The sequence below is a fragment of the Grus americana genome, chromosome 21 (assembly GCF_028858705.1).
Source record: "Grus americana isolate bGruAme1 chromosome 21, bGruAme1.mat, whole genome shotgun sequence".
Classification (NCBI taxonomy): Eukaryota; Metazoa; Chordata; class Aves; order Gruiformes; family Gruidae; genus Grus; species Grus americana.
This window is the reverse complement of record NC_072872.1, coordinates 4,670,534-4,682,553: the sequence shown is the minus strand read 5'-3', so window position 1 is coordinate 4,682,553 and position 12,020 is coordinate 4,670,534. Positions and strand designations below refer to the sequence as shown.

The 12,020-nt window shown below is 48.3% G+C and overlaps 1 protein-coding gene across 11 annotated transcripts in view; it reads left to right on the top strand.

Annotated features, from left to right (window-relative positions):
• PIK3CD (phosphatidylinositol-4,5-bisphosphate 3-kinase catalytic subunit delta) overlaps positions 1-12,020 on the top strand; it is a 65,428-nt gene that overhangs the window by 31,619 nt on the left and 21,789 nt on the right. For 5 of the 11 annotated variants that reach the window (XM_054849684.1, XM_054849683.1, XM_054849691.1 and 2 more), the window contains 3 exons: positions 9,126-9,289; positions 10,811-11,039; positions 11,445-11,674. In XM_054849684.1, coding sequence (XP_054705659.1) covers positions 9,149-9,289; positions 10,811-11,039; positions 11,445-11,674 — 600 coding nt within the window. In that variant the 5' untranslated portion in view covers positions 9,126-9,148. Of the gene's footprint in view, positions 1-129; positions 151-199; positions 455-4,903; positions 4,925-7,976; positions 8,088-8,670; positions 8,744-9,125; positions 9,290-10,810; positions 11,040-11,444; positions 11,675-12,020 lie in introns of those variants that run through there. The other 6 variants (XM_054849685.1, XM_054849681.1, XM_054849690.1 and 3 more) reach the window with 6 other exon arrangements.

Sequence of the window (12,020 nt, the reverse complement as noted above, 5' to 3'; positions counted from 1 at the left end):
TGCTGGATTACTGGTGCACAATGCCATGTCCCCGCTGCAGGGTTACTGGTGCGTGACACGCGACTACAGCTGTACGGTTACTGGGGCCCAGTGTGGAACGGCTGCTGGGGGATCGGTGGTGTGCGATGCACGGCTGGTGCAGGGGTTCAGGTGCGTGGCTGCCTGCACGCCGTGACTGCAGCCCGGTGCAGGGTCCTTGCACGGTTGCTGCTGTGCAGGGCTACGGCTGGCCCACGCACACTTGCGGGCGGCGCGTGCTCGCTCGCTCGCGTGGCGCGCGGCCCTTTGCAGACGGTGCCCGACGCCGGGGCGCGGGCGGCCCTTTGCAGACGGTGCCTGGGCGCGTGCGGGGCCGGGGCGGGGCCGTCCGCCCAGCCGGCAGCGGGGCCGGGCCGGAGCCGGAGCCGGGGCCGGGCCGCGCCGGGAGCCCGGCCGCCGCGGGCGAGCAGCGCAGGTGAGCGCCGGGCGGGGGGCCGGGGAGCCCGGGGCCGGGTGGAGCCGCTGGCGGCGGCGAGGAGGAGCAGGGGCCCGGCAGGAGCGGCCGCCGAGGAGCGACCGCCTGTCGTCCCCGTCCCCGCCGGGCCGGGGCCGCCGCGCATCCCCCTGCCGCGGGTCCGGGAGTTCGGCCCGGGCGCGGCTGGTGGAGGTTCGCCCTGTCCTCCGTGTCCCGCTCCTACGCGTGTCTTCGTGCCGTTTGCGGCAAATCCTAATCGCTCCTCGGGCTCCTTTAACAAACTGTATTCTTCTTAAGAAAAAACACTTCAGCTTTACGAAAATTGGGCGGTTTAAGACCCGGCGATCCGCGCGTTGGCCGTAGACTGGTCGCTGCTTTGGGGGTCAGCCCTTGAAGCCGCATCCCCCGCAGGAATGGCCGTGCCGGCAGCAGCGCTGCTCTCGGTTGCAGGGCGGGTGGATGGCAGCGGGGTTTCTGCTCGGGCCGGGAATTGGACCGTAACCACTCGTGTCCGTGCGGACCGGGGCCACGGGGTGGCAGAGGGGCTCTGGTCCTGCAGGGGCCCGGAAGGTTTGGTGCTTGGACCAAATTGTCGTTGCATTTAAGAACTGCCCAGAGATTTGTGCATGCTTGGCAATATCTGGTCATCTGCACCTCCTTTGCCAAGTTGTGCTGCCTGGGTTAGTCGCTAACAGTGATGTGTGTTTCTGCCTTGGGTTAGCTTTGGATTGCGTAGTTTGGCAGGGCTGAGGAAATCTTTTAGGAGCTCTCCGAAGAGAGTCTCTTAACACCTAAGCACGGGGTGCTGTACATGCTCAAGATGAGAATCTGGAAGTAAAGAAAGTTGAATGTAGTGATGGAAGGTCATTAGAAATGTATGGCTTATTTTTTGTTTTCATCAGGAAGATGTACTTGGCTTTCTGGTATCGTCCACTCACGGAAGCAGTTAAAACCAACTAATTTCAGCAACCTCTTCAGCTAGAAGCTTTCATTTATCACAGCTTCCTCCACCTCCCAGATTATGCTCATGTTAGCAGTAATAGCAAGAGTGCAAAGATCCCAAATCACTTTGCCAGCATTTAAGAATTGCAACATCCTTCATGAGGTATACTTGTGCACATGAGACAACTGAAACATGGAGGAGTTAGTTGTTTGAAGTCACGCATCAAACAATAGTCAGGGCTGGGAATGGAACTTTGCAAGTTGTTGGTTTTCAAGCTCTTGCTTTAACCATTAAATATACTGTTTTCCACTACATGCTTCCTCAGACAATACTGAAAACATAATTGATTGACTGTGAAGTTGCCTAAAAGGCTGCTCAAAAGTTTCTACCAGAGCAAGGTTCTCAAGTCCTCCCCTCAGATGCTTTTCTTACTCCCTTGTGTTATTCTGCCTGTCTCTAGTGATACTGTGTTATTTCCAGAATGAGGTATGGTTTCCATTTCTCCTAAGTTGCTTTACCTGAGCTCCTCTTTCCCTCCCTCTGGCTATTACTTGTGGTTGGATCTAAGGTCCCTCTCTGAGCCTCAGTGACGGCATATCATTCTGATGCTCTTTCTCTAGTTGCTCTGGAGCTGGGAGCCCCACAGAACTGCAGCCTGTTTTTATCACCACGTGTACATTCTGCTTTCCTATCTCTTTCCTTGCTGACAACCCCTTTCATCATCAGCCCTGCACACAAACAAGGTTAGCTCCAGTTCAGATTACATTAGTGTAGTTCTGCTTCCCATTACTTTTCTCTGTGAGCCTGTTTTATGGGAGTGTGCATGTGTAAGGCAGGCATTGAGCAATATAAATGCTCAAAATAAAGGAGTCTTTATTTCGTAAAGGGAAGGACACAAGCCAAGGGATACTTTGGATCCAGTGGTGGTTCGAAGCCCGATCCTTGCAGTCTGCGCATAGCTAGAACATTTTCTTGGAAGGCGGAAAAATCCATGGTTCTCTGCTGACATCTTGATGCACGGAAGATGCTGATTTTGGTACATAAATGGTGGTTTATGTCGGCCCCTCAGGTAGGGAAGGGGATGCTGTGTAGTGTTTTAGAGGCCTGAAGAGTTAGGTACGTGCATTTTCATCCCTTGCCCAGTTATCCTGGGCAGATACTATTGTGTGTCTACCTCAGTCTAATGGTTTGTGTGAGTAAAGGTGATTAACCGGAGGCTTAGAAATCTCTCATAAAAGGCATTATTGAACCAATGTAACTGTGCCTACTACGTAGAGTTGGATGAACAATGAAGTACTGTTGAAAGCGTGAATGAATCGGTGCAGGGAATTGTGTAGCAGGATATAAGAGATCAATGTACAAACCAGAAGCTGATAATATGCAAAAACCTTTATTTGATTTTTGTATTTGGTAGAGGTAGAAGTCTTTTATTACCGTAAACCACGTAAAGGAGATTAGAATATTCTAAACTAGAGTTTGAGGAAATAAACCCTGAAGATACAAAAGCATTGTTTTTAGGGGTTGTTCAGTACTTGAATGCTTCTCCGCACCTTTTCAAGGGGTCCTAGTTTTTTCCTACCCAGTTCATGGGCCAAGTCTTACACTTGTGTGTATGTGTTGAAGGAGGAACCAGAGACAATTAGAGCTCTGGTGCAACTCAGGTCTACACTGAAGGTGCAACACTTTCACAGGAACTGAAAGAGAGCAATAATGGCCTAACAGCACAGTTGGGACACCAATGTGTATTTTACAGAAAGCTTAATGCAAATTGTAAAGGAAACACTTTTGTCGATACAAGAGCAAAATCTATCCTATTAATGCCACCTCCCAAATGATATTAGCAGGTATTCAGGAAGGCAGCTAAGCCATTCTTCTGGCATAAAAGGCTGCTGCTAGCTGAACGTCTGGGCTCAGAGTCACTCTTGGTGGCAGTCTGCAGGGGATGGCTGTGAGTTCTCAGTCCGTCTTGCTGTGGATCCTGTAGGCTGGCCAGAGCATCAAGTCTGATCTGCTGCGTTGGAGGTCCCCGCTCAGTTGGGGCGAATGGGGCAGCACAGCAGACACTTGGACCTCTGCAGGCCAGCACTCCCTGAGGCTGTGTTTCTAGCACCTCTCACCAGCATGCATTCATTTTTAGATGAATAAAAGACCCAGGTTGTCAATACTTGTCAGAGCAGCAAAGGCCAGTCTTGCTATGAGCCTCTGTTGGTTGCATCCACGTCATGGGACTGAAGCCTGAATCAGGATTTTTTTATGTTATGCTGCAAGGCAAGCAGATGCGTGTGTTTTTTCTGTGTGATAAGTGGCTGGCACCTGGGTGTGAGTATCCTGCTAGCCCTGCAAGGCGGGGAGTCCCCCTACTAAACTCCCACATACCATCACAGTTTGACACGCTGACCTGCTGCAGGAGTTTTCCCAGTCTGTTCTTGGAGGGGAATTTGTGTGTTAATTTTACAGTCTGTCAATGCTCAAATGACTTGCCCGTGGTGTACGGTGGACCTGTTTTACCCTGTGACCCCCACCAAAAAAGCTAACCCAAGCTTAAAACATCTTCAGAACACTCACTGAAATGGGTCTGTGCCTATGGAAGCTTAGGGTTGGTTCAAATCTGCTGTGTGTCTTGATTGTGCGGTGAGGACAAGTCAAGCACGTGTGTACATAAAAATTCCCGTGGTCTCCTCCCCCAGCTAAGTTGATGGCTGCAATGAAAGTGGCTTCCTGCTGTCTCCCACGCAACACACATCACCTGTGAGCTCTGCGCCACTCATTTCTTATAAACTTGAAAGGTATTTTTGTAGTCCCGGGGTTTAGTAATTTTGTAATCTGTTTGTGGGCGTTAGAGCTTCCGTGTCTGTCTAACGCTGCAGCCTCTCAGAGGTTTGTGGAACACTACTCCATGTGCGTCTTGCTAGCTTGCTGGTTTTTTCTTTTCTTTTTTCCTCTCTCAATACCAGTTGTATGTTGTAAACACCAGAGCTGTGGTTGATAAACTTCATCAGAGATTTGTGTTAGTGTGTTTCATGTTGACTGTTGTCGTGTTAAATACCAACTGAGTAATTTCAAATGTGTCTGTTACGGTCTGCGTAAATTTGCCTTTATGTGCAGCTATGTATTCCTCAGGGTGTGTGAACTCAAAAGATACGCTATCTGCTATTACTGGTGTTGTGCCTGTATTCGTTATATGGTGACCAGTAACATTGGACTTTTATGTTCCATCCTGGCAGGCGAGTGCATGGACTTGTCCCTTGTGTGTATCGGCTCTGCCTTGGTCATCTCTCCCCTTTGGGAAGGAGACACATTTATTACCTTCATGCCAACTAATGCAAGGGGAGACCTTAAGGAGGGCAAAGCAGCCTGTAGCTTTCCTGCAGAATTGAGGCGAAGGGGGGAGAGGAAGTTGAGGACTTGCCTTCATATGAAACCTGGAATTTTGTCCATGATTATTTTCTTCCACCTCTTTTTCTGCCCAGTGATGAAGAGGTCTGGGCCTTGAAAGATGGATTCATTGCCCATATGACGCTCAGCAAGTAAGTGATTAGTACCAATGGATGCATCTTTCCTGGTTGCTCCCCTAGGAATGAGTCCACATCTCAAAATTACGGAGGGATTATGGAGCAGTTGTCCGCTACTAGGAGTTTTTGCTGCTTGTTGGGCTGGTCTGAACCAGAGGCAGGGGCAGTGTGGAATGGGTCCATGGGTATTTCATTCCTAGTCTCCTGAGAAAGTCTGTCTTGCACAAATTTTTACTTTCCCATTACAAAAATATTCCACAGGGCATAAATACATGTGAAAAGGGGAGTACACTTGAATTCTGTGGGAGTTGTGGGGAATAGCTTCATGTTTAGACCCATGGAAATCTATTGTTGGGTGCTTGATGCTTTGGGACCTGTGTTGTGTGTCAGCATGCATTTCTCTTCCTCTTAATGCTCTGAGAAGTCCAAAGTTTGAGAGCTTGTTTATCTGCAGACTGAAATAAGCATCTGTGATGGCTGCACACAGATGGTAGTCACAGCCCGTGCTGTACACCAGCCAGTCCACACACTGGTTGTCCCGCTGCTGGGTTCTCCCGTTGGGTTGTCGCCGGTCACTCCTCACGTTTTCTTAGCAAGCTCTGAGGTTCCCATCGAGCGTGCTTGCTTCTTTGGGAAAAGAGCTTCCATTACTGCCTCCCTGTGGGATAGGAAGAGCTGTTCTTCCTTTAGGGCAGCTGGGGCCCTGCCCATCTCAGGAAGCAACAGAATAATGTTTTGAGCAAACTGCTTCTTGTTTTCATGTGCTCAGCTATGCCAGCAGCACTGCCACTGGGACTCTGCCCCTGCAACTCCTGCCTGTGCAATACCCTTTCCTGGAGTTGGTAGGATTGCATGGCTTGTAGACAGCCTGTCGCTCATAGCCTTTACAGCGCAGGGTCCTAGGTGTCCTTCCCAAGTGAGTATGTACCATAGGACAGTTTTTAGGTCAGGCTTGTGTGCAAGCAGGCCCAGATGAAAATTGCTGCCTGAGATGGATGAGGAGGTATTTGAGGCCCGGTGGTTTCCTCAAATGTTCTGTGCATGCCTCCAGTTCAGGGGCTGCATGAAGTTCACAGAGCAATATACTTGGCCCTCACAAGGGCCAGGTCTTTAGCCTGGATGTATATGGTGTTATGACTTGTTAGGCCACCCAAGCAGATCAGCTGGCTGGCCAGTCTTGAGGTATATCTCCCTTGGATGGGATGTATGTACGCACCGGATGTAGACCAAGAGCTTTGTCCGTTATGGTTGTCTGTTCTGCTTCTTAGCCCCTGGGGTGCCAAGTGCCACGTGCATCCTGTCCCGCTCAAGTGTCTGGCGTTCTAGGAGTCGGAAGGCAGCAGCGTATGTGCCTTGCTCTTGAAATGAGTGTTTGAGGGTTGTGGGAGACGTGGCTGGTGGGGGAGGAACAAGTAATATAGGAAGATGTAGGTGGGGGAATATGGAAGTATTCTAGCAGGAAGGTGTTTAAGGGTATATTGCAGTAGGAAGAGTGAGGACTGGGGGAGTCTTATGGTAGAAAGTGGGTGGCTACAGCTCGGCATTGATAAGCAGGGGTCTTTAATAGCCTGCGTACCTGCTTGAGGTTGGTTCTGTGGGTTTGCATCCCACTAAAACACAAACTTCTGCTCACCCTTGCTTGCCCTAGCTTTGAGAGATGTACAAGTTGTGCAGTAAACTAATTGCTGTCGAGTGTGGGTTGATTAACTTGAACCTCAGGCTACCAGACCTATGGGTCAGAACACTACCACAACATGGGATTTTTAACAGTAATCTGTCCACCAGGATGAAAGTCTGAGATGACATTGGGGCTTTTAAAAATTGGCAGCTGCAATGGGGAATCCTTTTTTTAAAGACTGCTACAGTGAAAGACAAAGAGCATATCTCAAACAACCCTAGTAGCGTAAATTCTGACAAGAGGGAGTGATGCTGCATTTGGCTGTTCACAAATGGCAGAATGACCTAGAGAAAAGGTAATTGCAATTACTTTTACTCATGAGGTCAAGATGGTGCAAACAAGGTTACAGCCTGGAGAACTGTTCCAATTTCCCAAGGCAAAAGGGAAGATGAAAGTGGAGTGGTGCAGAAGTATTAATCTGTGCAGAGCTTGCTTCATGTAAAAACTGTCACACTGGATCAGATCTAGGGTCCAACTAGTAGAGCATTCTGAATTTAGCAATGGGATGGGGAGAGACTTGGTAAACAAAGTATTAGAGACAGTGCAAGTCCAGAGTTATTCTTCCTTTTGGCATATCCACTCCAGGTTCTGTTGGAAAAAAATCCCTCTACATCATGAGATAATCAGTGAGTTTGGAAAGACAAGGTAGTATTGAGCAACTTGAACTTGACATTCTAGTGCTAATAGCTTAGATAAGGTACTTCATATCTGATGGGATGCGGCATCAGGTAGAAATCCTCAGTAGGAGGAAGCAGCTCAGCCATTGTTGTGTCTTCTGTCCCTGCTGGTCAGTAGAGCCGTGGTAGTTTTCTGCTTTTGTTGGCATTGTGAAAGGCTGAGGTAGCAGATATTCTAGAAACTTGCTGGTTTTATTATTAATGAGCAGAAGACAAGGCAAGCTTGTTTTGCTTTATTCAAACTTGTAAACCTTGCCTCCTTCCCTTTTTACTTCCCTCCCTCTTAATGCACATGGGTGGTTTTTGTGGTCTCTGTATCCGGTCTCTGTGTGATACAGTATGTGTGCTGAGGAAGCAGGACAGATAAAACATAGCTCACATTTCTGGGAATCCTTACCTCACTGCTGATGGGGAAGTGGTGTGATCCCAGGCACTGGCAGATAAGATGCTGAGCGGCTTGTCATACTGAAGCATAGGGCTGGATCATGAGAAGCTGCCAGCAGGACTTCATGATTTGGGAGACCCAAATCTTTGGCAGCACGTTGCTCAGTTTTTCTAAGTTTGTACACTGTCTGACAGCTGCAAAGCCATATTTTAAGTTGTGAATGAGCAAATTTTATATTAGTTTCATGGGCTGAGGATAAGTGATACCGTTAGAATTGCTCAGAGCACGTGCAGGACTGAATTTAGAACCAGCAGAGTCAGCCTGGCAGGAGGCTGAAGCCTTGGTTTTCACAGCAGCTATGAGCCATGGCTATCTGAGTGCTCTCCAGGCAGCACTGCTGGCATGGTTCTGGTGGAACCATGGTGGAAAAACTCTCTGGTAAGTGAGAGGGAATTTAGGTGAGCTGGTTTCTCTGCTGAGGTGGTTGAAGGGAGTTAAAGCTTCTTACCTGTCTCTTGCTAGGAGCTAATGCTAACAGCTCCAAGCTTTTCCTGCACATGGGGACACCACACTCTGCCTGTCATCTGTGGAGGAAACTGGAATTTTACACTGCTGCAGTATTTTGCTTGTGGGCAAATGGATGGAGCGTGAGGGTTTCTGTGACTTTGGTATTACATGTCTTTAAGAAAGAAACCATGCGACAGGCTTCTGCTGAATGCCTTTTGTTTTAGCTGTTTGTGTGTGCGCTTACTCTGTGTTTGAAAACAAGTTTGTACCTGATAGCATTAGGATTCTTTTTCTCTTCTTTGTGTTCTTTGGATGTGCTGAGAATAAATTGTAGAGCCCTGCCAAGTGAAAGGATGCAGATGGAATTAACAAACCTGTTTTGATTGCCTCAGCCTTAGATTTCAGCTTTTCCTCTACTTGTAGAGAGGGGATATACAGTGAAGTATTATTTGTTTGTGTGTATAAAAATGCATGCATACTCAGAACCAGCAACACCACCTTCTCCCTCTTTCAGACTGGAACTGAGCTCTGGAAAAACAAAGTGGAGCTTGAAGCATGTGGCCTGAGGATTGCCTTACAAAGCTGGGGTAGGGACTTGCGGTTTCTGTTGGCTGCTTGGTTGTAGATGAGCTATTGGGACAAGCGCCTTCATTCTCAAGTGAAGATAATTCTTTAATTTCTTTGTCAAGTGCAGATGTAGATGTTAGTCTAGTAGAGATTAAGAAAGGGCTGCATTGAGATAGAAGCGAATGCTATAGCAAGAACACCTCTGGCTTTAAGGCGCTGGACTAGAAATTTGGCTAATGCGCATATCCTCACAGCTCAGGAAAATATGCTAACCTTTCTTTCTTTGAGTTCTTTTGCACATTAACTTTGTACAGAGCCCAGCTCTGTACATGTATATCTGTACATATAATATCTGAGAAGATACGTAGTCAACAGCAACAGCCTTTTTCCCTTTTCTTGCAGGTGGTAGCTAAGAAGTGAGCAGGATGCCCCCAGGCATTTACTGCCCTATGGAATTCTGGTCCAAGGGGGAAAATCAAAACATCCAGGTGGACTTTCTGCTGCCCACAGGCATATACTTAAACCTCTCCGTGTCCTGCAATGCCAGCTTGGGCACCATCAAGCAGGTAACAGCCTTGTTCCACAGTCTTACCTACAATCTCCTGGAACAAGGAATCTCATCTTGGGGGGCACCTGGGGAAATGTGTTGGGTCTTAACTCAGTGCAAGTGGGTTTCCTCTCCATTGCTCTGAGGCAGTTCCTTGTGATTCACTGTCACAGCCTCTCCTTTGTGACAGCCGCTGCCATCCATGGACCCATGTCTAGCCACTGAGACTGCCAGCAACAGCTGGTGGTGGTGCCAGTGGGGTCAGGTTCAATTCTTTGGGTACTTATCCGACCTTGGGATAAGAATTAGAGTAACTATGGCAGGTTTGAGTTGGCCACGTAAGGCTCATGGACTGTGTGTCCAATTGCTGCTCGCCTGAGCCAACCAGTCCCCGCGCTGGATTTTTCATTATGAAAGTTCTCGTGTATGCGCATGCAAGTAAGAGAAGTCAAATGCAAATGCTGGAATGACTCAAAGTATTCAGGGTGCCAGTCCAGCCTGAAGCACAGGAATTAAGTATTGAAAATTGGGAATGATAATGATAGAGAGGATTTTTCGTAGTGCTTCATTTGAGGAATAAATGCTGTAGTGAAACCACGTGTAAACAAAACGTAGCTGCTTCCTCGTTTCCCTGGGCAGGAAGCAGGGTTAGGGGAGAGTGAAGGAAAACAGTGGAAAAGGTTTTCTCTGCAGCAGCAACCTGGCCTAGATGAGTCACCGATCACAAGGGACAGAAGCACAGTGCCAAATTATTCCAAGTTTTCTCATGCTGCAATTTTCAGGTTAAAAAAACCCAAACCCAACCAAAAAACCAGTAAGTAGAGCTGATTGGTTCCAGCTGTTAAGATACAGGTCTGTGTTTTACAGCCTGTGGGCATGCTGGGTCAGACCAGAGGCCCACCTATAGCAGGGAGAAGGGCTTTCCAGAGCAGTGTGTTTGAGCATGGTGACCCTAGCCACCCTCTGCCCTGCTGGTGGAATGACAGTGGGAAGAATGAGAGTGAAGAAATGGAATATGAACAGTCATGTGGAAGTGCCATCCATGGGAGCGAAGGATCTTTGGGAACTGGGTAGCGTGGATAAGAGGTCAGAAAAGTTCTTGGCTCTTGTCACAGATTTCATGTTACTGGGGGCAAGTCACTTAACCCAGTTTTGCTTCCAGTAGGAGTAATACCTCTACTTCACAGGGCTAGCAGTCAGCAGGTACTTGTTGTGAGGTATTCAGGTGGGGGTTATTTAAATACTCAGGTTGAGGCATTTACTTTGCCTGAAACAAATGGCAAGCACGAAAAAGGGAAGTCAGTTAAAAAGGCACTTGCTAATAAATCTACCTAGCTGTTCTGCACGAGTTGGAGCCACCAGACTTGGCTGAAAAGCAGCTTATGATTGCAGGTCCGGGAACGCTGTGAGAAGGTTTGGCTGTGCATTCCTTTTGCTAAATGGAGTATCTCGGGAGAGTGAGGTTGTGGGGTGACAGTGAGAGGAAGATGGGGTTCTGGCAGCGCAGCAGTAGTTTCACTCTGCTGTTGGTCTGGCCCAGGTGGTGTGGAAGCATGCTCAGTATGAGCCGCTGTACCATATGCTCAGTGATCCCGAGGCCTATGTCTTCACATGCATCAACCAGACAGCAGAACAGCAAGAGCTGGAGGATGAGCAACGGCGGCTTTGTGACATCCAGCCCTTCCTACCGGTACTGCGGCTCGTGGCTCGAGAAGGTGACAGAGTCAAGAAAGTTATTAACTCCCAGATCAGCCTGCTCATTGGAAAAGGTCAGTTCCTCCATCATTAGTCTCGCCAGGAGTGTGGCAAGGATGTTGGCTGTAGGTGAAACATGCTTCTGTTCTAGACAGCCTTGCTACCTATGGAATAGTGATGGAGCCCTGCTTATGCAGGAGATGAAATTAGCAAGTTTGATCTCTGGTGGATCTGGTAAGGGAATAGTGTGTCTGCAGACCCGAGAAGGGTCATCTTTCCAGCAGACAGCGGTCTGCAGTAATTGAGTTGGTGCAGTTGTACATAATAAATAGTGATTATTAGTAGCTTGGCTGACTCTTCTCCTTTTGGCCAAATATTAAGCATGTGTTTAGGAAGACTGTTTCACAGACACTTGATTATCAAAGGCTGATTTCCCCTGTTGGGTGCTGATGCTTATTTTGCCTTTCTCTCTTACTCAGGTTTGCATGAGTTCGACTCTGTGCAGGATCCAGAGGTGAATGATTTCCGCACCAAAATGTGCCAGTTCTGTGAGGAGAGAGCAGCAAAGCGGCAGCAGCTCAGCTGGGCAGCTTGGATGGAGTACAACTTTCCCCTGCAGCTGGAGCCCATGGCCAAAGGCCTTGGGACTGGTTCTCTACATACTCCCACCAAGAACATTTTTGTCAACGTCAAGTTTCAGTCTGGCGGGGTAAAGCGCAAACTTTTCTGTGACAATGTTTAACTGGTTTGTGCTTTCCCTTTGGGAACCTTTGGGCGTTTGGAGACAGAATAATGTGTGCGTGGACAGTGTTTCCATGTGTTCAGTGTTCATCTTCATTCTCCAGATTCCTTTGCCTGTGGAGATGGTTGGGAGGGAGACTCTGAGCCTCCAACCAAGGGAGCTGTTCCCCTTCCTCAACATGCGTTGGGTGTACTGGTTAGCTCGTAGCTGAGGTTGCTGCATGCATGTGTGGTGGTGGAAAGCTTTTTGGATTTGGGTAGGAGAGGAGCACAGAAACCAATACATGCTTTTCCTTTTGAAGCCCAAGAGTCTG